The 25127-nt window shown below is 38.2% G+C and overlaps 1 protein-coding gene across 1 annotated transcript in view; it reads left to right on the top strand.

The window, feature by feature from the left end:
• Positions 1-25127, top strand: part of LOC103199567 (nuclear body protein SP140-like protein) — an 80505-nt gene that overhangs the window by 5070 nt on the left and 50308 nt on the right. Inside the window, exons 2-4 of the mRNA XM_007943881.1 lie at positions 20538-20700; positions 21759-21927; positions 23570-23644. Of these exons, the coding sequence (XP_007942072.1) occupies positions 20538-20700; positions 21759-21927; positions 23570-23644 (407 nt within the window). The remainder of the gene's footprint in view (positions 1-20537; positions 20701-21758; positions 21928-23569; positions 23645-25127) is intronic.

Below are 25127 nucleotides of genomic sequence, written 5' to 3'. Positions count from 1 at the left end.
TGAAATTTCGTGATGGTTTGCTCTACTGTTGGTGTGAGCGATCATCATTGCCCTGGGATTCCATGGCCCTTTCAAACTCAAATCTAACTTAATTCGCTTGTTAGAACTTTGCTTGGAATATTTCTTTGATAATTTCTTCCCTTCTGTTTTCTTTCTCTTGTCTTTTTGGAGTTCCTGTTAATTATATATAAGATCACCTGCTCTCATCTTCTAGAATTGTTATTTGTTTTCCCTTGACAATCTTTCATCTCTTTTTCTTTGAATTCTACCTCTTATGAATTTTTCTCATCTCTGTCTTTCATTTGGTTCCATGTGACGTATTGCACTGGGCAAATGTGTTACAAAAGAGCTCTTTAAAGTGGTAAGAAGCAATGATGTCAGTTTGAGGATTGAGGTGCACCTGACCCAAGCCATGGTATTTTCAGTAGCTTCATATGCATGTGAAAACTGGACAATGAATAAGGAAGACCACAGAAGAATTGATGCACTTGAGTTGTGGTGTTGGCAAAGAATAGTGAGTGTGCCATGACCTGCCAGAATGAACAGATCTGTCTTGGAGGAAGCACAGCCAGAATGTTCCTTAGAAGTGGGGATGGGGAGACTTAGTCTCACATACCCTGGACATGTCATCAGGGGGAACTGGTCCCTGGAGAAGGATAATGCTTAGCCAAGTAGAGTTGCAGCAAAAAAGGGGAAGACCTTCAATGGGATGGATTGACACCGTGGCTGAAACCATGGGCTCAAACACAGCAACAAGTGCAAAGATGGTGCAGGACTGGACACAGTTTCATCCTGTTTTACATAAGGTCACTATGAGTTGGAACCCATCTGACAGCACCTAACAACAGCAAACATCTTTCACTCTTGTTCATTGTCATCAAGCCAGCTCCAACTTACAGTGACGTCACGTACAGCACAGCAAACTATCGCCCAACCCTGCACCATCTTCCCAGTAGTTGGTACATTTGAGTCCACTGTTGAAGCTACCATGCACTTTGAGTGTCTTCCAACCTAGGGGAAGCACTATAGCAAAAAATATTCTGATCCATAAGGTTTTCACTGGCTGATTTTCAGCAGTACATTGTCAGTCCTTTTTTCCTAGTCTGTTTAGGCTGGAAGCTCCACTAAAACCTGTCCACTGTGAGTGACTCTGGCGTAGCTTTCAGGATCATAGCAATAGCAAAGTCATGAAATGACGGGTAGGTAGTGGTCACTCCTAGCAATTTTTAAATTCCTGTTATCACGTGCCATTTCCAAAAGCTCTTTACTATTTTCATTTTTTAAATAACATCCTGTTCTTTTAAATGAATCTAGTTTTTTCTCTCATAATAATGAAAATGATAGCCAAAAAGCTTTTTTAAAAAAAAAAAATTTTTAATTACTTTTTTTTATAAGTGTTAGTGTCTTCCAATTCCTGCCCCCATTATTTGTCTGTTTCCAAAATTTTCCTCCAGAGTTCACAGGGTGTCTATAGATGTTTAAGAATGAGGCACTAAAAACAGATTAGGAGTTTTTTCTTTAGTGCCTCTTGTTGACCAGTGAGCCTCACTGTGGCCAGTGTGACTCACGTCTGAAGTCCTGGTGCCTCCACTAACTGGGCCCTCCCAGAGTTCCAAAGTATACGTCAGATTGCTTCTTTTCAAAGGACCACCTTTTGATTTTATTGATCACCTACTTTTATTTTCTGTTTGAGGTTTAATTAGAATTTTTGTTTTGTTTTTTTCCTATATGCATTGCCTTTGCTAATTCTTTGCTTCCACTTTTTTTTTTTTTTTTTGACGAGGTAGATTGCCTTTTCTTTTTGTAATATCTTGATTTAAAATGTATTTTACTTGGCAATGTTTCTTGTTTTCTAATACATGCAATTTAGACCACGAACGTTCATCTTTTGCCACTTTGGAAACATCTCGGGGGTTTATGTGTAGTATTTTCATTGGAGTTATTGCTTAGTCACTTATCATTCCTATTTTGATTTTCTCTTTAACCTAAAAAGTGTGTCAGTGAAGCTTTTAACATGTCTCAATGGATAGGTTGGGGCAGCTCTTCTGTCCTTTTATTGTTTTCTCTGATCTTATCACATTGAGCTTAGAAAACGTGCTGGCTAAGATTTCCAATTTTCATAATCTATTGTTATTTCTTTTGCAACCTAATACCTGGTCATTTCTGAGGCTACTCCATGTTGGAAAGGCAATGTGGTGTAGTGATTAGGAGTGTGGTGTCTGATGACCGACCGGAGGGAACGTTCTGAGTCCCACCTCTGCCACCATTGCTGTGGAGCTGAGACAAACCTTAACTTCCATAAGATGATGGCATCATTAATGGTACTCATTTCACAGAGATCATGAGGAGAAAATGAGTTAAACCAAGTCTCAAGCACTTGGAAAGGTGCCTAATGTAGAGTAAGCACTCCAGAATCTCAGCTACTTAACTGCACTGAGAAGAATGGAAGCCCCGGCTTTACATAGCTGTTTCATCCAGTTTTCTACTTATTTCATTCAAAGCCTTTATTCATAATTTAATTTTGGCTTACTTGGTTTACCAGTTCCTACGACTATTGTGGATTTAAAAATTTTTCCTGCACCTCCATCAAAATTTTGCTTGACTATTTTGAAGCTATTTTTATATGGAACATGACTACTGCTATATCTTCTGATAACATGTATGTTTTATCAGTATGTGCTTTGCAGTACTTTGCAATTGAAATTCTATTTGTTTCTAGTAGTAGTTTTGCTATGAGGCTTCGATTAGCATCCATTTCCCTGGTGTGTCTTTTCCAATCCCTTTGCTTCCAACCTTTCTGGGTGGCTTTATTTTTGATGTGTCCCTTATAAATAGAACATTTTAGTAAGGAGCCCTGGTGGTGCAGTAGGTAAGCACTTGGCTATTAACTGAAAGGTTGGGAGTTCAAAGCGACTCAGTGGCTCTGTGGGAGAAAGACTGCTCCTGTAAAGACTGTTGTTGTGTTGTTAGGTGCTGTCCTGTTGGTTCTGACTCATAGTGATCCATGTACAATGGGAGGAAACATTGCTCAGTCCTGCGTCATCCTCACAGTCATTGCTACGCTTGACCCCATCATTGCACCACTGCGTCAGTCCATCTCATTGCCAGTCTTCGCCTTTTTCACAGACCCTCTACTATACCAAGCATGGTATCTTTCTCCAGGGACTGGTCCCTTCCCTTAAAGATTACAGCCTAGAAAACCCTACAAGGAGTTCTACTTCATCACATGGGGTCACTATGATGTGGAATCAACTCAAAGCACCTAACAACAACAACATTCAATGATGTTTCCCTGCATTTTATAGTCAATTTGTTCCACTAATATTGGGTTTGACCATCTTTTATGTTTGTATTTATTCTTGCTATCTTAATTCTTATTTCATATTTACTAGGATTTTCTCTCACTTTCTCTCTTACCTGTTTTGGATTAGTTGTGTTTCCTTTGGCCCATACTTTTATTTCCAATACATTGGAAGTTAATTTTTTAAAAAAGTTAAAATAGAATTTTTGTTAGCTTTTTTGGAAAATACATTTTATTGAAATATAATTTATTGAAATAAAAACTGAATTTTTAATAAACAGATTTATATTTTTCTCTCAATATCTGGAGTTATGTGGTATATTTTTCCAAGCTAAAAACTGTAACTTGATTTTATTTCTCTTCTCTCTTTTCATTTCCTCCATGAACTTTCTGAATCCTTTATGTCTGATAAATAACTTTATTTCGCTTTCATACTTGCATGAGTATTTGAGTGTGTTTATAACTAATGTCCAAAGAGATTTTTCACTTCAAATTTTGAAGAGTTTTCATTATTGTCTTCCTGCATTTAGTGTCCCCTATGAAAAATCCCCTCTACCCATCTTTCAGTTTGTCCTACTGTGGTGGCTTTTGTGTTGCTATGATGCTGGAAGGGATGCTACCAGTATTCCAAATCTCAGCAAGGTCACCCCTTGGGGACAGGTTTCAGCAGAGCTTCCTGACTAAGACAGACTAGGCAGAAAGGCCTGGTGATCTGCTTCTGAAAACTAGCCAACAAAGACCCTACGGATCCCAACAGAATAGTGTCTAGATAGTGCTAGGCGATGGCTCCCGAGGTTAGAAGGCATTCAAAACAGTGGCTCCATTGATGGGCTCGTTGGTCATGAAGATGACGCACAACCAGGCCCCCTCTCATTGCTATACATGGGGTCGCCATGATTTGGAGCTCGATGCCAGCTAACAACAGCACCATAAAAAATCCAATTGCAGCAGGTTTTCATTTCTTTGTAGGTCATTTGCTTCTGCCTTCAGGACACTTGACTTTCTTTTTGTTCTTGATGTTCACTGAATCTAGATGTAGGTTTCAGATGCTCATTTTCTGCATTTGATGAGCCTTTTAAATGCAAGCGTCTAGCTAGGGCTCTGGGGAAGTTTTTCTCGTTTTATTTGATTTTCTTGATTTCATCCTTTCTTTTCTCCTCTTGAATTTCTGTTTTTGGAATATTGAAGCACCTGATATGTATACCTGTTTTCTCACATCTCCCATGTCTTTTTTTGCCCCCTGCATTCTGGAAGGAATCGTTGGCTCACAAATTTACTCTTCAGCTGGGTTTGTTCTGTTATTTAATCCATCCACTTTTGTTTTGCTTTCACAGATATAATTCAAATATTATAAATTTCATGTTTTAAGTGTACAACTCAATGATTTTTCATAAATTTGCAGATTTGTGCAACCATCACCACAATCTAATTTTAGAACATTCCATCACTGCACATGGTTCCCTCATACACATTTGCAGTCAATCCTTGTTCCCAGCTCCTATTCCCAGGCAGCACTACTTTCTCTCTCTAATGGCTTTTTCTGGACATCTCATATAAATGGAGTTTTGCAGTTGGCTTCTTTCACTTAATGTTTTTGAGGTTTGCCCACTTTGTATTTTGATTTTGTTTGTGTGTTTGTTTTGTTTTGTTTTGCTGAATAGTATTCCATATAATAGCCAAAAACAAACACAATGCCGTCAAGTTGATGCCAACTCATAGTGACCCCACATTGGGTTTCCAAGACTGTAAATCTTCACAGAAGTAGATTGCCCCATCTTCCTCTCACAGAGCAGCTGGTGGGTTTGAACCTCTGACCTTCTGGTTAGCAGCCAAATGCCTTACCCACTACACCATCAGAGCCCCTAGTCTTCCATACACAACTTTTATTTGTCCATTCCTCAGTTAATGAACACATAGATCATGTCCATTTGAGGGCTATGATGAATGATACTGCCATGAACACTGGTGTATACATCTTCTTGTAGATATATGTTTTCATTTCTCTTAGGTAGATCCCAAGGCACAGAATTCCTGGGTCATATGGTAACTCTACGTTTAACCTTTTAAGAAAATGTCTTACAAGTTTCCAAAGCACCATTTTACATTATCATCAGCAATATATGAGTCTGTCAGTTTCTCCACATGCTCACTAATAGTTATTGCGATTCTAGCTATCCCAGTGGTGGGAATTGGTACCTCATTGTGGTTTTAATTTTCAGTTCCCCCTAATGACTAATGATGGGAGCTCTGGTAGCATAGTGGCTAAGGCACTTGACTGCTAACCAGAAGGTTGGCAGTTCAAACCCACCACCTCCTTGGAAAGAAGATTGGGCGATCTACTTCTATAGTTACACCGCCTCAGAAACCCAAGGAGGGGTCACTATGAGTTGGAGATGACTCGATGGCACATAACAATAGTGAACATCTTCTCACGTGCTTATTAACTACTCACATATATTCTTTGGTAAAATGTCTTCCAAATCATTTACCCATTTTTAAGTTGGGTTCTTTGTCTTCTTATTATTGAGTTTTTAACATATTCTGGATATAAGCCCTTTATTAGAAATACGATTTTCAAATATTTTCCCCCAGACTTTGGCTTGTTTTCTTCATTTTCTTAATGGTGTCTTTTGAAGCCAAAAAAGGATTTAAATTCTAATGAATTATAACTTACCAATTTATTATTTTGTGGATCACACTATTGGTGGTATAGCTAAGAACTTTTACCCCAACCTAAATCAAAGATTTTCTCCACTATTTTCTTCTACAACTTTTGTAAGTTTAACTCTTACTGCAGGGCCTACTGCAAGATGAAAATGTGGGCCCCTTCTTCATAAATTATAAAACTTTTGGAATTTTAAAATGAAAGAACATGAAACCCAGCACAAGCCCTATACAACAGCACAGATTCCATGCCCATGAAGTCAACCTCACTGTTATCTTTAGGTCTGTGAACCATTTTTAGTTGATTTTTGTGTGTCACGTGAAGTACAGGTCTAACTTCATCTTTTTGCATGTGGATATTCAATTTCCTAGTACCATTTGTTGAAAAGACTGTCTTTTCTTCATTGAATTGCCTTAATGCATTTGTCAAAAATCAACTGCCAAAAAGGTTAGACTTCACTTCTGCATTCTCTGTTCCATTCCATTGATTTATATGTCTATCTTTATGCCAGGACTACAATTGTCTTGCTTAGGGTAGTTTTATTACATGTTTGGAAGCCAGGAAGTATAAGTCTCCAGACTTTGTTCTTCTTTTTTTAAATTGTTTTTGCTATTCTGAGTCCTTCACATTTTCACTTAAATTTTAAGATAAGCTTCTTAATATCTTTTATGTTTTAAGTGTATTAGGATTTTTATAGCAATTGTATTGACACTATAAACCAACTTGAGGAGAACTGTCATCTTAAAAATAGTGTTTGTATTCATGAACATAGATTGTCTCTATTTGTTTAGATCTTCTTCAGTTTCTTTTAGCAATGTTTTGCAGTTTTCAGCATACAAGTCTTACACTCTTTGTGGTAGTTATGTTTGTGTGTCAACTTGGCTGGGCCTGGTTGAGTGGCTGGGCAGCTGGTGGTAGTTAATCCCCATGATGAGACTGGCAATCAGCTCCATGGTGGGATCTACCACAAGCAGCTGAGTAGCTGCCTTTGGGATGTGGTCTGCTTCCTGTATTGAAGGAGAAGCCTTGGGAATGGTCTCTAGCCTATGGCACGCTTGGACCCTGCATGTAGCTGTGTCGTTTTTCAGCAGCCTGCTATGCTCTGCCGACTTTGGGACTTACAGTGGAGTTAAGTTAAAGGCCTGCTGTGTGGATTGGTAACATCGGGACTGTGCCTTTTTACTTGTCAACGTTGGGGCTTCTCAGCCTCAGCAGCCAGCAGCTGTCTGAGTGAAGAAATGCCTCTAGCTCCAGTGGGCCGGGAGCAGGAGGCAGAGCTGGACCCCAAATTGAGGGGCTTTTACCCAGCCCCTAGAGCCTGGCACTTTGAACTTGGACTTAAAGCCTCCAAATTGTTAAGAATAAACTCCTATTTGTTAAGGCCATCCCATTTGTGATAACATTCTTGTCAGAGTAGCACTAGGTAACGAGAACACTCCTTTTGTTCAGTTTATTCCTAAGTATTTAATCTTTTTGCCTACCTTGATTTTTTAATTTTAATGCTCAATTTTTAAATTTCTAAGAGTGCTAGTTCATTGTTCTATAGAAGCAATATAATTTCATATGTTGTGAAGGATATTGAGTATACTTCATCTGAAGTGGTGTTCTGCTTGCTCTATTATTTCTGTTTCCTCTGGTGTTCCTTCTAATTGTTGCATATGGTTCTGTGTGTGTGTGTGTGTGTGTGTGTGGTACTTATACTCATCGAATATTTGATGATTCTTGGTTGTGAGTTAATATTTGTACTTAAGAAAACCTGACAGTCTGTTTGGTAAAGTTGTATCTGACTCCTATAGTCTGAATCTACTCTTTTGAGGAAGGGTTGGGATAAGTGGCTAAGTAACAAGTCTTTCCTAGTGTTCCCTTTTCCTCCTGGTTGTCACAAACAATAGGCATCAGGCATTACCCTTTGAGCTTATGTGTCCACTCACATTTCTTCTACCCAGACCTCACTTCCTCCTGCGTGCCAGGGTTCTGAGAGGATTGCCCAGTGCCAGGGTTGAGATTCCTCTGGCCTTCTGGTTATCTTTTCACGTACGTGACACTGAGAGATCCATTCTCCTGGTTAGTATAACTCTTGAGATCTGATGGCTTTCTGTGTCACTTCTGGGCTGCATCTGGGGAACACGACCCATTTTGCTGCTTCTATATCATGACTGAGCAGGTCCCGAAAAGCTTTGTGAGGTTCTGGAGCCATCTCTACCCAGATACCCTAAAAGCCAATCTCTCTGTGTGTTCTTACAGGTTCATTCATACCCTGGCTATTAAGCCTCCGCCTCTCCCAGCACGTTCTCTCTCCTTTTATGTCCTCATCCCATGGAATTGTTTTTCAATTTGCAGGAACATATTTCAATAAGGTTCTCAACTTGCCTATGTTCCATATTTTCCCCTTTGTGTTTGATTCTAAGGATTTAGATCAATTTGAGAAATTTTATATTTTCACACTCCTGTATCTTCCCACCCAAGGACATATGATGCTATATACTAAGACTTTCATACTATATTATACTAAGACTTTTATATCTATCTCTCTGTCAACATTTCCACTTTTTCTTACTATGAGATGTACACATTTCTTCTTAAATTTCTTTTTCAACACTTTATATTTTTGGTGTAATTGTAAATGGTATTATTTCCCCTGTTTTCTAATTAGTTATTTCTCGTATAAGAAATTCATTATCTTTAATCTTTAAAAAGTATCTTTCTTTAGTATGTTCTCATGTGTTTTATAGGTTTCCATTTATATATCTATATATGTATATCTATATCTATCTATCTATCTATCTAACTATATATATATATATATATTAGGTTTAGCTCTCCCACTTTTAAAAGTGCCATTTACTTATCACATCAGCAAGAACTTTGAGAATAATACAAGATGACATGGCAATGGTAGATTCTCTTTCTTGTCCTACCTTTAATAGGAGAAACCCTGAAGCTCTCTTGTTAAATGAAACTTATTTTTCTGCCAGATCAAGATATGCTAGTTTGCTAAGAATTAGGAAAATAATTAACAGGTACTGAATATTAACAAATGTGTTTTCCAATGCACAAAAACAATTCTATTGCCTTCTTCCACTTCAATTTGTAATTACATTGATTATATTCAGAGATATCCCAAACATCAAGCTATCCTTGAAGTCCTGGAAAACTCTTTTTGTTGTTGTTATGTGTCGTCGAGTCGGACCCGACTCATAACGACCCCTCCTTGGGTTTCCGAGGCAGTGTCACTATGGAAGTAGATTGCCCCATCTTCCTTCCAAGGAGTGTCTGGTGGGTTTGAACTGCCAGCCTTCTGGTTAGCAGTCAAGTGCCATAGGCACTACGCTACCAGACCTCCTGGAAAACTCTTTTTAGTCACTGTATATTATTATGTTACCATAATATGATATGGAGCTCTGGTGGCATAGTGCCTAAGGCGTTTGACTGCTAATCAATGGACTGGTGGTTTAGATCCACCAGCCACTTCTCAAAAGGAAGAGTGGGCAATCTATTTCCATAAAGATACTGCCTCGGAAACCCAAGGAGGGGTCGCTATGAGTCAGAACCAACTCAACAGCAGTAAGTTTGGTTTTGGTTTTTTTATGATATGATAAGGAACTGTGGTGGTGCAGGTGTTAAGGCATTCAGCTTTTAACCAAAAAGGTCATTGGTTCAAACCCACCAGCCACTCCATGGGAGAAAGATGACGCACTCTGCTTCCACAAAGATTTACAGCCTTGGAAACCCTATGGAGCAGTTCCACTCTGTCCTATAGGTTTGCTATGAGTCAGAATAGACTTGATGGCTGTGCGTTTAGTTTTTGGTTTTATGGTTTTTTAAAATATGATACTATTTGTTAATACTTCACTTGTGAGTTTTGTACTTCAGTTTACAAGAAAACTTTTCCTTTGTTGTGTTCTCTTCGTTAAGTGCGTTGGGCTGACTGTAACTTGAGAAGACTTACGTTCCTTTCTTGGCACTGGGACGACTGAAATGAGCAATGGAATTACTTAATACTTAAACATTTGACTGCAGTTGTTTGTGATACTGGAGCTTGGCATTCTTTAAAAGCCCTTAGTGGCCTTTTATCCCCCACACAAAATCATCTATTTCACTTCTATTTAAAGTTATTACTATATCACTACACAAAATTATCATATTTAAGAAAACTATACTTAGAGCTATAGAGTCTCATTCTTGATTTCTGATTTGAGAAATTTGTCTTCCTCCTTGTTTTTTCTTGGGAGAGACAAGATACATATTTAATAGAAATATGACTTTCAAATACTTTCCTTCAGACGATGGTTTGTTTTTTGTTTTTTTCATTTTCTACCTTCCATTGAATTCACTGTTAAATTCAACATCTTTTCTGCTTCATTATTAATATTTTTCATAGCTTAGCATTATTAATTACTTCCATGTACTCTATCATTCCATGTTTGTTCATCACTGTTTTATCTATTTAATAGGAAAAAAGGAACATATTTAAGACCATAGGGAACTCTGGTGGCATAGTGCCTAAGGCATTTGACTGCTAACCAGAAGGCTGGCAGTTCAAATCCACCAGCCACTCCTCAGAAGGAAGGTTGGGCAATCTACTTCTGTAGAGATACAGCCGCAGAAACCCAGGGAGGGGTCGTTATGAGTTGAATCCGACTCGATGGAAGTGAGTTTGGGTTTTTTTGGTGTTTTTAAGATGATAATTTCCTGAGTTCTGCTTTGCCTGAATTCCATAATTTTTAATATCCAGATTCTTCTTTAAAATTCTTTTCTTTTCCCAATCAAAGAGAAGAAGAAAAAAAATGCTCCTTGAATCAAGTAAAATACCCTAATGATATATAATGAAAGAGTTAACAATTTACAGACTCCCAACCCCGCTCCATTGCCACCTGCCTGAAGGAACTGACCGTTTTAGACTGGGTTCTCCAGAAACAAGTTCAAATATTCATTAAGGGATGTATTAAAGAAGGACTCACAGGAGATACCTGTGGGATGCATGGCTGGAAGGGGGGAGAAGCACAGCCAAGTGAAGTCTGGAGCAAAGTCCTAAGGAGTATTGATTCAGCTTGTACCTGCAGAGGAACTTGAGAGAAAATAAGTAACTCCAGAGGCTGTCCCAGCTTGAAGACAAGGGAGGTGGGCTTTATTCTTCTACATCCCTCCATCATTGCTAAGCGCCAGCCTGAGGACCATCCCTGGAAGATGATGTTGTTGTTAGGTGCCATCAAGCCAGTTCCAACTCATAGCCATCCTCTGTGCAACAGAACAAGACTGCCCTGTCCCACACCATCCTCACAATCATTGCTGTGTTTAAACCCATTGTTGCAGCCACTGTGTCAATCCACTGTGTTGAGAATAGTCCTCTTTTTCACTGACCTTCTGCTCCTTAGAAGAGAGGATGACACTTTATCTCATATGCTTTACCAAGTATAATGTCCTTTTCCAGAGCCTGGTCCCTTACGAAAACATGTCCAAAGCATGTGAGATAAAGTGTCATCCTCTCTTCTAAGGAGCACTCTGGCCGTATTTCTTCCAAGACAAACTTCATTCTTCTGGCGGTCCATGGTATATTCAATATTCCTCACTACCAATTCAAATGTACTGATTCTTCTTTGGTCTTTCTTATTTACTGTCCAGTTTTGCATGCATATGAGGCGATTGAAAATATCACAGCTTGGGTCAGGTTCATTGTAGTCCTCAAAGTGACATCTTTGCTTTTTAACACTTCAAAGAGGTCTTGCAGGAAATTTGCCCAATGCAATATGTTGCTTTAAAGTGTTAAAACACCCACAAAGATGCTAAGCACTAAAAGTACAGGGAGATGCACAAACACAAGGTTGAAAAGAAAGGAGAAAAAAAGATTTGTAGCGACACTGACACTAATCCAGCATTAATAGCCTGGGGTGTGGCACTCCCCACCTTTCCCAATACTTATTTCAACATATACACAAGAGTAAAATTCTTACTAGTTTGATTGTTATAAAAATAGGATCATAGTATATCACTCTGAACATGATGTTTTTTATTAAACAATAAAACTATGGCCTTACATATTAATTATTAGAAATAAATTACTCTATGTAGTATTTCAACAGTATGATTTACCATTATTTATTCAATCTTTCTGTCAAATGAGCACTCAGATTTTCAGGTTAGGGGTTGGTGGTGTTTTTGTTGTTATTATCACTATTTTGTTGTTGTTGTTATCAATAATGCTTCATTAAAAATCTTGTACTTATGTGGAGTCAATCTATAAGTATTTACTGGGCATCGTGTATATATCCAAGAAGTCCTGGTGGTGCAGTGGCTAAACATTCAGCTGCCAACCAAAAGGTCAGCAGTTTGAACCCACCAGCCACACCATGGGAGAAAGATGTGGCAGTCTGCTTCTGTAATGATTCACAAAAAAAAAAAAAAAAAAAAAACCAGTCAATCAGGGACTCTAAGGCTGGAGTGTGAAGTCAGTTCTTTGGGATTTTCTGCATGGATAATCACATCATCTGCAAAAAAAAAAAAAAACCTTTATTTTATTTTATTTCTTCCTTCCTAATTTTATATTTTTTATTTCCTTTCCTTTTTCTTTTTTTCAATTTCATTAGCTAAGACTTAGTCCCTTTAGATTTTAAATCTAATATATGCACTCAATGCTGTATATTTCCCTGTAAACACTACTTTCACTTACAATTTTGGTAAGGTATATTTTCATTTTCATTTAGTTCAAACTATTTTTAAATTTCTCTTGATGCTTCTTTGACTTATGTGCTACTTAGAAGTCCTCTGTTTGATATCTGTATGTGGGGACTTTCCAGTTATCTTTCTGTCACTGATCTCCAGTTTAATTTCTTTGTTGTCTGACAGCCTTCTTTGTATGACTTCTGTTCTTTTACATTTGTTAAGGTGTGTTTTACCACCCGGAATGTGGTCCATCTTGGTGATTCTTCCATGTATGCTTGCGAGGAATGTGTACTTGGCTGTTACCACATGGAGTATTCCATCAATGTCAATTAGACCAAGTTGTACGCCAGTGCTGTTCAGTCAACCATATTCCTCCCGATTTACTGCTGCTTCATATATAAATTACGGGTTACTGATAGAGGGCTGTTGAAGTATCCAACTCCAATAGTGCATCTGTCTATTCTCCTTGTAATTCTGTTAATTATTGCCTTACATATTTTGATGCTGTGTTGTTAGGTGCATGCACATTAATGATTGTTATGTCACATTGTAAGATGAACCCTTCATCATTATGAAACACCACCTTTATCTTTGGTAATTTTCTTTATTCTGAAGTCTTTTTTTTTTTTCTTTGGTCTGAAATTAGGATAGCTATTCCTGTTTTCTTTTCATCACTATTAGCATTGTATTTCTTTCTCCATCACTTTACTTTTAACTTATCTGAGTCTTACATTTAAAGTGGGTTTCTTGTAGAAAATATATAGTATATATTGAATCTTGGTTTTTTATTAACTTTGACAATGCATGTCTTTTAAATGCAGTATTCGGGCCATTTATAATTAAAGTGATTATTGATAAAGTGGATTAATATCTACCATGTTTATTACTGTTTTCTATTTGTTGCATTTTTTTCTTTCTTTATTTTCCTCTCTTTTTCACCTTATCTGGTCTTAATTGAGCATTTCATATGTTTCCATTTGATCTCTTCTATTAGCTTATTAATTATACTTCCTTAAAAAAAATTCTTAGTGGTTGACTTAGAGTTTGCTATAAACATTTTTAACTAATCTAAGCACACATTCAAATAACACTATCCGTCTTCACCTGTAGTGCAGGTTCCTCATGACAGAGTGTTTCCAATTTCTTCCTGTTGTGATTTATGATATTGTTGCCATTCATTTCACTTTCCACATACTGTACTCACAACACATTGTTATGATTACTACTTTATTAAACAGTTATCTTTTAGACCAAGTAAGAATAAGGGAAATAAACGTTTATTTTATCCCCACTTTTTTCTTATGCTCTTCTTTTCTTTTTATACATCTGAGTTTCTGACCTATCTCTTTTACTTCCTCCGTGAAAAATATCTTTTAATATTTCTTGCAGAACAAGTCTGCTTGTGATGAATTTTCTGCTTTTGTTTGTCCCAGAGAGTCTTTATTTCTCCTTCCCTTTTGAAGGACAATTTCACTGTATATCACCTTCTAGGTTGGCAGTTTTTTGTTTGTTCCCTTCAATACTTTAAATATTACATTCCACTCTTTTCTGGCTTGCATGATTTCTGGTCTTTCTTTCTCTCTAGGTAAGGTGCTTTCTTCTATCAGGCTTCTTTCAAGATTTTCTCTTTGACTTTAGTTTTCTGTAGTTTGAATATAATATACATAGGTGTAGATTTCTTTTTTTTTTTTTTTTTTTTTTTGTATATACCTAGCTTGGTTTTCTCTGAACTTCCTGGATCTGTGATGTGGTGTCTGTCATTAATTTTGGGAAAATCTCAGTCATTATTATTTCAAATATTTCTTCTGCTCCATTCTCTCTTTCTTTTCCTCCTGGTATTCCCATTACATGTATGCTACACCTTTGATAACTGCCCCACAATTCTTGGATATATTCTTCCTTTTTTTTTTTTTTCAATCATTTTTTTTCTATTTGCTTTTTCAGTTTGGGCAGTTTCTATGGGCCTGTCTTCAAGCTCACTGATTCTTTTTTCAGCTGCATCCCATCTGCTGATAAGCCTATCAAAGGCATTCTTCATTGTTGTCATAGTGGTCTTTCATTTCTAATGTATCTTTTTTATTCTTCCTTAGATTGTTACCTTTCTGCTTACATTACCCATATTTTCTTGCAAATATTCTCTTTTCCATTAACATATTAATCATAGTTTGTTTGTTTTTTAATTCTCTGATAATTTCATAATCTTTGTCATATCTGAGTGTGATTGTGATGTTTACTTCATCCTTTCAGACTTTTGTTTATTTGTGTTCTTTTTAAGCATGCCTTGCAATTTTTTGTTGACAGCCAGACACAATGTTTGTGATAATAAGAACGGAGGTATATAGCCCTTACCCATTAGGCTTTATGTTAATCTGGCTAGGAGTTGCGCTGTGTTTAATGTTGCTGAAGCTGTAGGCGCCATAGACTTCATTCACATTTCCCTGGTGTCCTTGTTTTGTCTCCCCTGCTGACTTGGCTGCTCTAAGAGTTTCTTCTCAGATGGAGTCTGTGTCTTTCAGCTCTTTAAACTGTAATCACTGTTGCTACACTAGAGCCCTATTGAGGTAGTGATGAAATGTAAGAGGAGGTAAAACATTATAATCTTGTGATTAAGCCTCAGTGTTTGAGTTGACCTATGTCCTTGGGATATGAGATTTGTGTTTCTTCACTTTTTCCCCTCTTAGGTGAGCCAGAAAGGCCAGAGGAAGTGGAATGGGAGAAAAATCCTTCCCCAGGTGGGATAAGGCTCCAGTAAAATCTTTTTCCCAGTAGGCCTTCGTTATGGCGTATTCTCTGTATAGATTTCATTACGATTATTTTCCACTTCTTCTTGCCAAACCTATGAGGGAATCTTTCTCAGCTCTTCACCATGAGAATATGGTGGGGTTCCTGAATGTAAACCCCACAAAAGTTTGCCCCTGCCAAACTGTAGCCCCCAGGAGTTTCTTCATCTCCAGTTTGTTCACACTTAGCCTGAGCAATTAACCAAAATTACCATTTAATTGTTTGCACCAGTGCATGACTCTGGCAGCATCTGGCCCAGGTAATGAGATCTCAGCTGTGACTCTGGGGTCTCCCATCTCTCTCAATTTCAGCCTAGTAGTTGGTTCTGTGATCTCATTTCCTCAATGGGTCCAAGAAAAGTTGCTGATTTTCAGTTTGTTCCACTTTTTCTTGTAAGAACAAGAATGAAGAGTTTCAAGCTCTTTACATTTCTGAGCTGAAACCAGAAGTTCTCTGCAGTCCTATACTTTCACCCTTTTAGTTGTTTCTTTTTGTATCTTTTTACTTAACTTTCTGGAAAATTGCCTTAGTTTTATTCTGCAATTATTTGAGTAATATTTTATTTTGTCAAAATATTTTTAAATAAATACCTAAGATCATTTTCTCTTTTTCTTGTAGTTCCTTTTTCTTAGCATCCTGAGGAAAACTGTTTTGTCAATTCTATGAAAAGATTGGTTTTTGTAAGTTTGTTCTTATTTCCCACAATATCTGTCTCTCTTGGGTAATTTCTCCTCTCTTTTTATTAATTTTTCCTTCTAATATTTGAGGATTTACTCAAATGTCTGTTGACCTGTGGTTGTCTGCTGTTCCTATTTAAGAAGGGCTCTGAAATCAATAAATATAATTTATCAAATTAAAAAATAAGAAAAAACATATGAAAAGCTCAATACATGCAGAAAAGCATTTGATAAAATTCAACACCTGTTTATGATTAAAAAAAAAATCTCTCAGCAAAATTGGAGCATACAGAAACTTTCTCAGTCTGATTATATATATATATATGAAATACACATAGCAAAAATCATAATTTATGGTAATATTGAATGCTTTCTCCAAAAAAATTGTTAACAAAGCAGAGAAGTCCACTCTCCCCACTTTTCTTCAACACTGTATCCAAAGTCCAATTCAATAAGACAAGAAAAAGAAATAGTTGTTGGAAAGAAGAAGTAAAACAGTCCTTATTTGCTAACACCATGATTATTTATTTTCTATAAAAATCCAAAGGAAATTTACAAATAAATTAAACCAAACCAAACTCACTGCCATTGAGTCAATTCTGATGCACAGTGACCCCTCCTTGGATTTCCAAAGTGGTATCTCTACAGAAGTAAATTGCCCAGTCTTCCTTCCGAGGAGTGGCTGCTGCTTTGAACCACCAGCCTTCTGGTTAGCAGTTAGATGCCTTAGGCACTATGCCACCAGAGCTCCCCTACACCACCACAAATAAATCAGTAGAACTAATCAGTGAGTTTAGCAAGGTCACTAATATAGGGTTTATATATTTTTAAAAATCAATTGTATTTCCATATCATAGCAAGAAGCAATTGAAAATTTTAAAAATTACCACTTAAGGTAATATCAGAAAGACTAAAATAACTAGGAATAAATTTATTGAAATATGTACATGACCTCTATACTGAAAACTATAAATACTGTGGAAAAAAATACATAAAATATAAATAAATGGAGAAATATATCATGTTAACAGATTAGAAGATTGCATATTGTTAGGATGTCAGTTCCAACTAAATTTATGTATAGATTGAATGCAAACTCAATCAAAACCCAAGCATGCTTTTCTTGTGAAAATTGACAAATTGATTCTAAAAGTTCTACGGAAAACCAAAAACCCAAAACCAAACTCACTGCCATCGAATCAATTCCAACTTGTAGCAACCTCCACAGGGTTTCTAAAGCTATAAATCTTCATGGAAGCAGACTGCCTCATCATTCTCCCATGGAGCAGCTAGTGTGTTTAAACCACTAATCTTTTGGTTAACAACTGAATGCCTTACCATGGCAAAGGACCTATAAAAGCTGAGACAGTTTTTCACTAATTAACTTTCAGGCTTTCTCTAAAGCTATAGTATTCAAGTCAGTACGGTATTAATATAAGGATAGACAAGTAGATCAGTGCTACAGAACAGAGAGTCCATGTTATACTGCAAAATGATTTTCTGAATATTTTCATGACTTTGGGTTAGGGAAAGACTTCTTAGTGCACACAAGTCATTAACCTTAAAGAAAAAAAAATTGTTGATTAGACTTGATCAAAATTAAATATTTCTCTTCATCAAGAGACTCAGTTAAGAGAAGGAATGACAAGCCACAGACTGAGTGAAAATATTCACAATACATATATATAACAAACTTCTACAAATCGTTAACAAAAAGACAACCCATGGGCCAAAGACTTGAACAGACTCTTTACAACAGATGATACATTAATTTCCAATAACCACATGAGAGCATGCTCAATAAATATCATTATCAATACCATTAGTCATTGAAGAAATACAAATTAACACTGAAGGGAGAGACATCATACACAAAAGAATAGTTAAAATTAGAGAGACTATTTTTAACAGTCTTTGAAATAGTTTGGCAGTTTCTTAAAAGGTATACATGCTCCACAATGACCTAGCAATTCCACTCCTAAGTATTCACTCAAGAAAAATAAAAACATCTTGCCACAAAACACTTGTACAAGAGCAGAAGCTTTGTCCATGATGGCCTCAAACTGGAAACAACCCAAATGTCCATCAAAAGAGAATGAACAAACAGATTGTTGCAGAGTTACACGATGGAGTATGAGGCAGTAAAAAGAAACTACCACTCACACAACATGGATGGTGAGCAAAAGAAGACAGACACAAAGGCATATATGACACATTATTCCATTTATACAAAATCCAAGAAAAGTCAAAGATAACACGGTGATTGAAACAGGAACAACAGTTGACCCTGAGGAAGAGTCAGGGCTTGTTGAGAAAGCAACACAGGGAAACTTTCTGGGTGATGAAACTTTCCTACAAACCTGGTGGATTAAAACAACAGAAATTTATTCTCACACAGTCCTAGAGGCCAGAAGTCTGAAATCAAAGTGTCAGCAGAACTGTTCCCTCTGGAGGCTCTGAGATTCTGCCCTTGCCCCTTTGAGCTTCTGCTGGCTACATGCATTCCTGGGCTCTGGCCACACCACTCCAGTCTCTGCCTCCATGGTCACACTGCCTTCTCTTCCGTGTGTGTCAAGGCTCCCTGTGCATCCCTTTTCTAAGAACATGTGCAATGGTATTAAAGGCCCACCCACCACATCCAAGGTAATCTATTCAAGCCAGTACGGTTTTGACATAAGGACAGACAAATACATCAGTCGTATAGAATAGAGTCCAGAAATACAACCATGTTATACTATAAAATGAATTTTTAATATTTTCATGACAGTAGGTTAGACAAAGACTTCTATCTTTGGGGATCATTATTCAGCTTACTGCATAAATCTTGCTTAGGGTTTTGCAATACAGGTGTATAGATCTATGAAAACTCATTCAGTGTACATTTAAGATCTGTGTATTTTATTACGTGAGAATTATTCCTTAATAAAGAAAAAAAATAGGAGAAAAAAGGGATCAGACACTCAAGTGTTCTGAGGTATTTGTGGTTTAAATATATAAGTTTTTTGTTTTTTAATCTCTTGCCTGGGAGACTATGTTCCTGGCTACAGGTAATCAGCATGTTGGTTAACAGGCAGAGGGCAGACTGTTCTATTCTTTATTTTGGAAATAACACATCACTTTTCAGTCTCCTGGCCCCTCCCCACCTCCACTTCCTCTGCAGCATTACCTGGGCACAATGGTTCCTTTCCTGACCCTGGGAACATCTTCCACCTGCATTACTCTGACTATTTTTTGTCTTAACAATTTTGGTTGTTATCCCTCATCTACTCATCCCTACCATTCTCTTTACCATTGTGAATTCAATTCTTTTATCATCATTTTAGTGGGCTCATTAATAAAAACGAAGAAAAGTGCTTCTCTTCAATCTATAATTTTTATTGAGAAACTGTTTTACAGGAATTCAACACAACAGTGCAACATGATTGTTCCCTGATGCATATTGGGAACTGACAAGTGCCAATAGTGCTACTCTTGCCTAAGGCACTTGACTGCTAACCAGAAGGCTGGCGGTTCAAACCCACCAGCCACTCCTCGGAAAGAAGGTTGGGCAATCTATATTCCGTAGTGATATTGCCTCAGAAACCCAAGGAGGGGTCGTTATGAGTCAGGTCTGACTCCACAGCAGTGGTTCCTTGCTTGCTTTGTTGACAAAGAAAGTTTATGAGTCTTCATAATTTTTAGGAATACAGAGATGGTGATTAAAAAAAAATTATTATCAGAGCAACAAAGTTATCCAGTAAGAACCAAAATTACAGAGGCAGGCTTAAAATTGCTTTCACAGGAAACAGCCACAATTTCTGAAATCCAAATCCCTAAAAAGACTCATTTGCTACGTATAACAATAGTATAGGACAGATTTATATTAACACAAAGCATAACCAGATATCCCAGGGAAAAAATTTGGTATTCTTGTGAAATTTTCAATGTATACCTTATTCTATCATTATCATTCTTAATCTACACCCTACCATTTATGAACTAGTTTTGCAATGCAGGATGGTGTTGTTCCCTTGGCATTTGCGGGTCAGAGGGGATATCTTGTGTTTTATTTAAAGAGGTTCATTCTTCTCTTAGCTGTTAATTAGGACTTTGATTATCAAGATTTAATTTCATATGATGACCTATTTATTCCATCTTAATTTTATAGGAATGAACTTTTTTTTAATTAAAACAATATTCTAGATATGTTTAGGTGAAGATATCTTTACAATGGCTTTGATTGGGACACACTAAACTTCTTCAGTCCCATGTATAAGTGATTTTTAAACTCCATGCTCTCTTCTATTATTTCTGTGATTAAGGAATAAATGGAATATTTATTCTAGTCTCTAGTCAGGACCACTTATTTTACATATGTTGGTTCTTCACAGACTATCCACGTACAAAACCTTACAACCTCTACAAGTATGTCGGAATCTTGATGATCATTTATGTATGGTATCTTTTTTCCCAGGATTCCCATTGAAGACCAGAACATAGATGAGAGAATTTTCTGTGAGACTTTATTCAATCACTTCAGAAAACATAAGGTGGAGATTTCAAATGCAATAAATAAAACATTTCCTTTCCTTGAGGGCCTCCGAGACCGTGGCTTCATCACCGAGAAATTGTTTCAAGTAAGTGAAGTTTATAAATCCATAACCTAGTAAACCAGCCCAAGCCATGTTATGTTTTCATATTCTGTATTCAAACTTCAGAACACAGCTAGCTGGCTGAGGGGCTTCCTATGTTGGGGAAGGGGAGATATTTCAAGTATTTCTGTAAATATTCCTGTAAGGTACAAAATGAGAGAAAAAGGAGGCATCACCAAAGATATTCCTGCTACTCACTGAAGGAATTGTCTTCCATCATGCTCATTGGAGGGGAGTAATAGCAACCAAGATCCAATGAGTCAGAAGCAGGTATACTCCATACATATGTGATGCTTTGTAGGAATTGATGCAATAAAGAATAAACTAACATTTGAAGCATAAAGAAGGCAATTGACCTAGAGTATCATTTCAATTAACATCAACTTAAAATACTTAGATCTGAGAACACTGAAACCCACAGGAAATTGATGTGTTGTTATTTTGGGGGCAGATACTTGCTATTTTCATTGTAGATTCTTTCTCCAGTGGCTTTCCATTTCCTACTTCTTTCCTTCAATTTCTTTTCTTTTCTTTTCTTTTTTTTTTTTTTTTTTGTGCATTTCCATAGTCTTGAAATTTGGGTAAATTCTAGCAGTAGGCCTTCTTGGAGATATAGAAGTGCAAGTCTTTTCTATGCACTATAGGTATGCTTTCTCTGTGGCCAAGTACACAGCAGGAAGAGGCTGGCCACATGGCAGAATGGCCACTCATCTCCTGCTAAGACTATTCTTAAAACATCTTGGCCCAGCTCTTAAAGGAGTACACATCATCTAACTTTGAACTCAGTTTTATGTCTTGAAATTTAGTTCTTACCTTTCATGTAAATGAGAAGGAGGAAATCAGATCCATAAAAGTATTTTTTAGGGAGGAAGGATTTCTTTGTTTCATTCAGTAGCCATACAAACACAGAAGTTCTAAAACTTCGCATGAGAAGATACCTACTGTGGGAACTTGGAATACATTAGCCATAAAATTACTTCCTAGGGTTCTTCTGTAATTTGGAAGTCCTGTATTTATATTCTCTCCATTCATTATTTTTTAAGGATTCTGAAGAGTCTTGTAGAAACCTGGTCCCTGTGAAAAAAGTAGTGTACGGTGTTCTCAATGAACTGGAGAAGACATTTAACCTGTCACTTCTGGAAGCGATGTTCAGTGAGGTTAACATGAAGGAGTACCCTGACTTAATTCACCTTTACAGAAGCTTTGAAAGAGGTAATTAGATTTATTATTCACCTTTTAAGGTCCAGGACCATCTATCTATATCTATCTACTTATCTCTATGCATTGAGTTCCCACCACGTGTCAGCACTGAGCTGAAAAGTATGGACAAAATAATTAACAAAACTTATGTCATCAGCTTTCTTGAAGCTTATGGTATAATGGCTTCTGGTTTAACACCCCAGGTGTTGAACTAGACATTTAGACGCACAAGACAGACCTAGCCACACTGGCATCAGCTTTACTTACAAGGACATAGGACAGGAGACCCAGCTTACCAGCAGGGCAGCATCAGTGTAACCTCTTACTGGCATCCTTGCAGTGGTCCACACAGCACTCTGGCAAGGTGATGACTCCCCAGCCTCAAATGACAGCTCACCTACAGGTGCAGGATCCCGCTTGGCTGGCATTGCTTCCACTCGTCACTCTGCTGGCTGTAAGCTGCTGCTCGGCAGTTGGCACCAAGAGTTGGTGTCCACCCGTCCCTGCAGCCCCTCATGCACATTTACGCCTGGCTAAGAAGCTCCCACGACTCCCACTGAAATCCCTGCACTGCATATGGGGCCTTCAGGCCCATTTGACTCATAATGACCTAATAAGACAAAATAGAACTTCCCCATGGGGTTTCCAAGGCTGTCCAAATCTTTCTCCCATGGAGAAGCTGGTGAGTTTGAACCACTGACCTTTTAGTTAACAGTGAAGTGCTTAACCTCATACCTTCCACCTGATTTGGGCTGGATTTGAACTCGTGACAATCTTTTGCATTTTCACCTCCTCCAGTGGGCACTGCCCCGCAGAGGTGCTCTGGCCATCACACTGGGCCCTCGCCAGCCCACTGCGTCCCTTAGTGGCTCCCCTCTGCTTCTACTTTCCCACGGGGACCTAGCTCCTCCTCTTCCTGGCTGATTTCACTCAGAACTCTAGGAGTCTTGCTTCCTGTCTGTATTTGCTGGGTCAGGGCAAATGTAGGTACCCTGGGCTGGTGTCTTGGCCTCTCCTGGTAAACAGCCTTCTGGTTCCCAGTTCTAGCGCCATGGGGTAGGATGGGGGTCTTCCAGCTGCTGCAATGGTCACTCCTTGTCTGTAGCTTTCAGAGAGCACTTTTCCTTTGTTCCTCTGATATTGGGCACCCCGAATGGAAAGGAAGCCTGTCTAGGTCCTCTGTTATGGCTCTTTGAAAACCGATCATCCCCCCTGATCCAGTTAAGTTCAAATCCTCTTTTTTCTAGACTCATTTTTTAAGGGGCTTTCTCCGTTATATGGTCTGATTTCTCTATGATCTGAACCCTAGTTCCTAGGAAGTCCCTCTGTTTCTTTCTTAGTTTGAACAGCTCAGAAAACATATTTCACTTCTATTATTTATTTTGATACATGTTTCCCTGGCATCTGATAATTTAGGTGGGCTGCATACAATGTTCTTACTATTCTTTTATTCTTAAATCTTTAGAGGTGGCTTTCTGTATGGGAGGTATAAAGGGTCTGTTGGGGTATCCCCTTGGCTGTTCCAGGGGAAAACTTCACATCACAGGAGAACCTCTGAGCTCAAGTGCCCCACACACTGGAAGATCTAAATTTGTGATTATATGTTCCTGGTCTCTCCCAAGATATCTAACTGCCTTTTTCTTCCTCTCCTCAGTGATCAAAGAGAGATTTTGTTTCCAAGAAAGAGAGGAAGAAGAGAGGCCTAGTATACAACCGAGGCTTGAGGAAGGTAATTCAAATGAGATAAAAGCTCCTCCCACCACCAACAGCTATTAAGAAGGAAAAGGTCCAAGAGACCTGTAACTGGTTACTGAGTGGAGATTTTGAATCAGGAAGAAATGCTGAGGGGCATGGAAAGGCAGGGAGACCAGGGTGGGGGCCAGGCGGTGGGTTGTATGCGCTCCTAACTAAAGGGAGAGCCGAGAGCAAGAGACTTTTGGCCCAATAAGCAAGGCGGGAAAAGAGGAACCCAGGGTTTCAGTGACGCAGATTGAAGGTGAGCACTTAGAAGTAATCATGATTTAGAAAGGTCAGTATGAAGCTGTGAAGGGTCAAAAATTATGGCTCATGGTCAGAATTAAAGAGGACCCTGGGTGATGGTAAAAATATGGCTGATTGAAACATGGAGGATGTTGGTTTAATAGCAGGGAGACTCGGGGGAAGGGCAGTAATGGAGAGACAATGAAAGGAAATGGCAGAGGTTGGTGGAGGAGAATGTGGACATCTGAGAAAGAAAGAGGAAGAAGAAGGTGAAGTAAAGACAGGGGCACATTAAGGACAGTAATCAAGAAGCCATGTCACTAACAGCTCACTTTGACTGAACGTTTACTCTGTGGTGGTTGTGGACTCAGTGCTCACAGCTACCCTTTGGGGTTAGTATGACTTACATGCCATTTTGCAGATAAGGAAACTGAAGTTAGAGACACCATGTATGTGATTTACCTATAAAAAACCAATTGCCATCAAGGCAATTCTGACTCATAATGACCTAATAAGACAAAATAGAACTTCCCCATGGGATTTCCAAGGCTGTCCATATCTTTCTCCCATGGAGAAGCTGGTGAGTTTGAACCACTGACCTTTTAGTTAGCAGTGAAGTGCTTAACAACTATGCTACCAAGGTTCCTTCTATATGTGATTTACTTAAGGCCAAATGAGCAAGGACTAACCTAGACATTCTGAACCCAGAACCTACATTCTTAACCCTGCACCGCTACTTAGGTAATCTAACAGAAAAGATAAAAACATGAAACAAAAACGGGGAAATATTTGTAGAGAAAGATGGACAGAAAAACATATAGCAAGAGCTGCAGGAAGTGGAGGAGGATCAGACACTGCAATCCTCATGGAAAGGCCAGGAGGAGAGTGGATTTGTATAGAGAGTCTCTTAGGCTAGTCTGTCTAGAGAAGCAACACCAGTAAGCTTATAGAGAGAGAGAGAAATTTATCTCAATAAAATGGCTCACCCAGTTATAGAGGCTGGCAAATGCCAAGTTCCTGGGTCAAACAAGAAGCTGGAGACCTTTCTCAACTCATGCAGCAACAAGGGCTGACAAACCCGAGATCCCTAGGCAGTATGGCAGGCTGCTGACTTCGGCCGATGACAGTCCAAGATCAGCAAGCAAAATGGCAGATGGTTGGCTCACAGGACAGTTGTAGAGGCTGGCAAGTCCCAAGTTCATGGGTCAAATGTCAAACTGGGGACTTTTCCT

The sequence above is a fragment of the Orycteropus afer genome, unplaced genomic scaffold (genome assembly GCF_000298275.1).
Source record: "Orycteropus afer afer isolate SDZICR_OR568_19922 unplaced genomic scaffold, OryAfe1.0 scaffold00006, whole genome shotgun sequence".
NCBI classification, from domain to species: domain Eukaryota; kingdom Metazoa; phylum Chordata; class Mammalia; order Tubulidentata; family Orycteropodidae; genus Orycteropus; species Orycteropus afer.
This window is presented reverse-complemented; position numbering and strand designations above follow the sequence as displayed.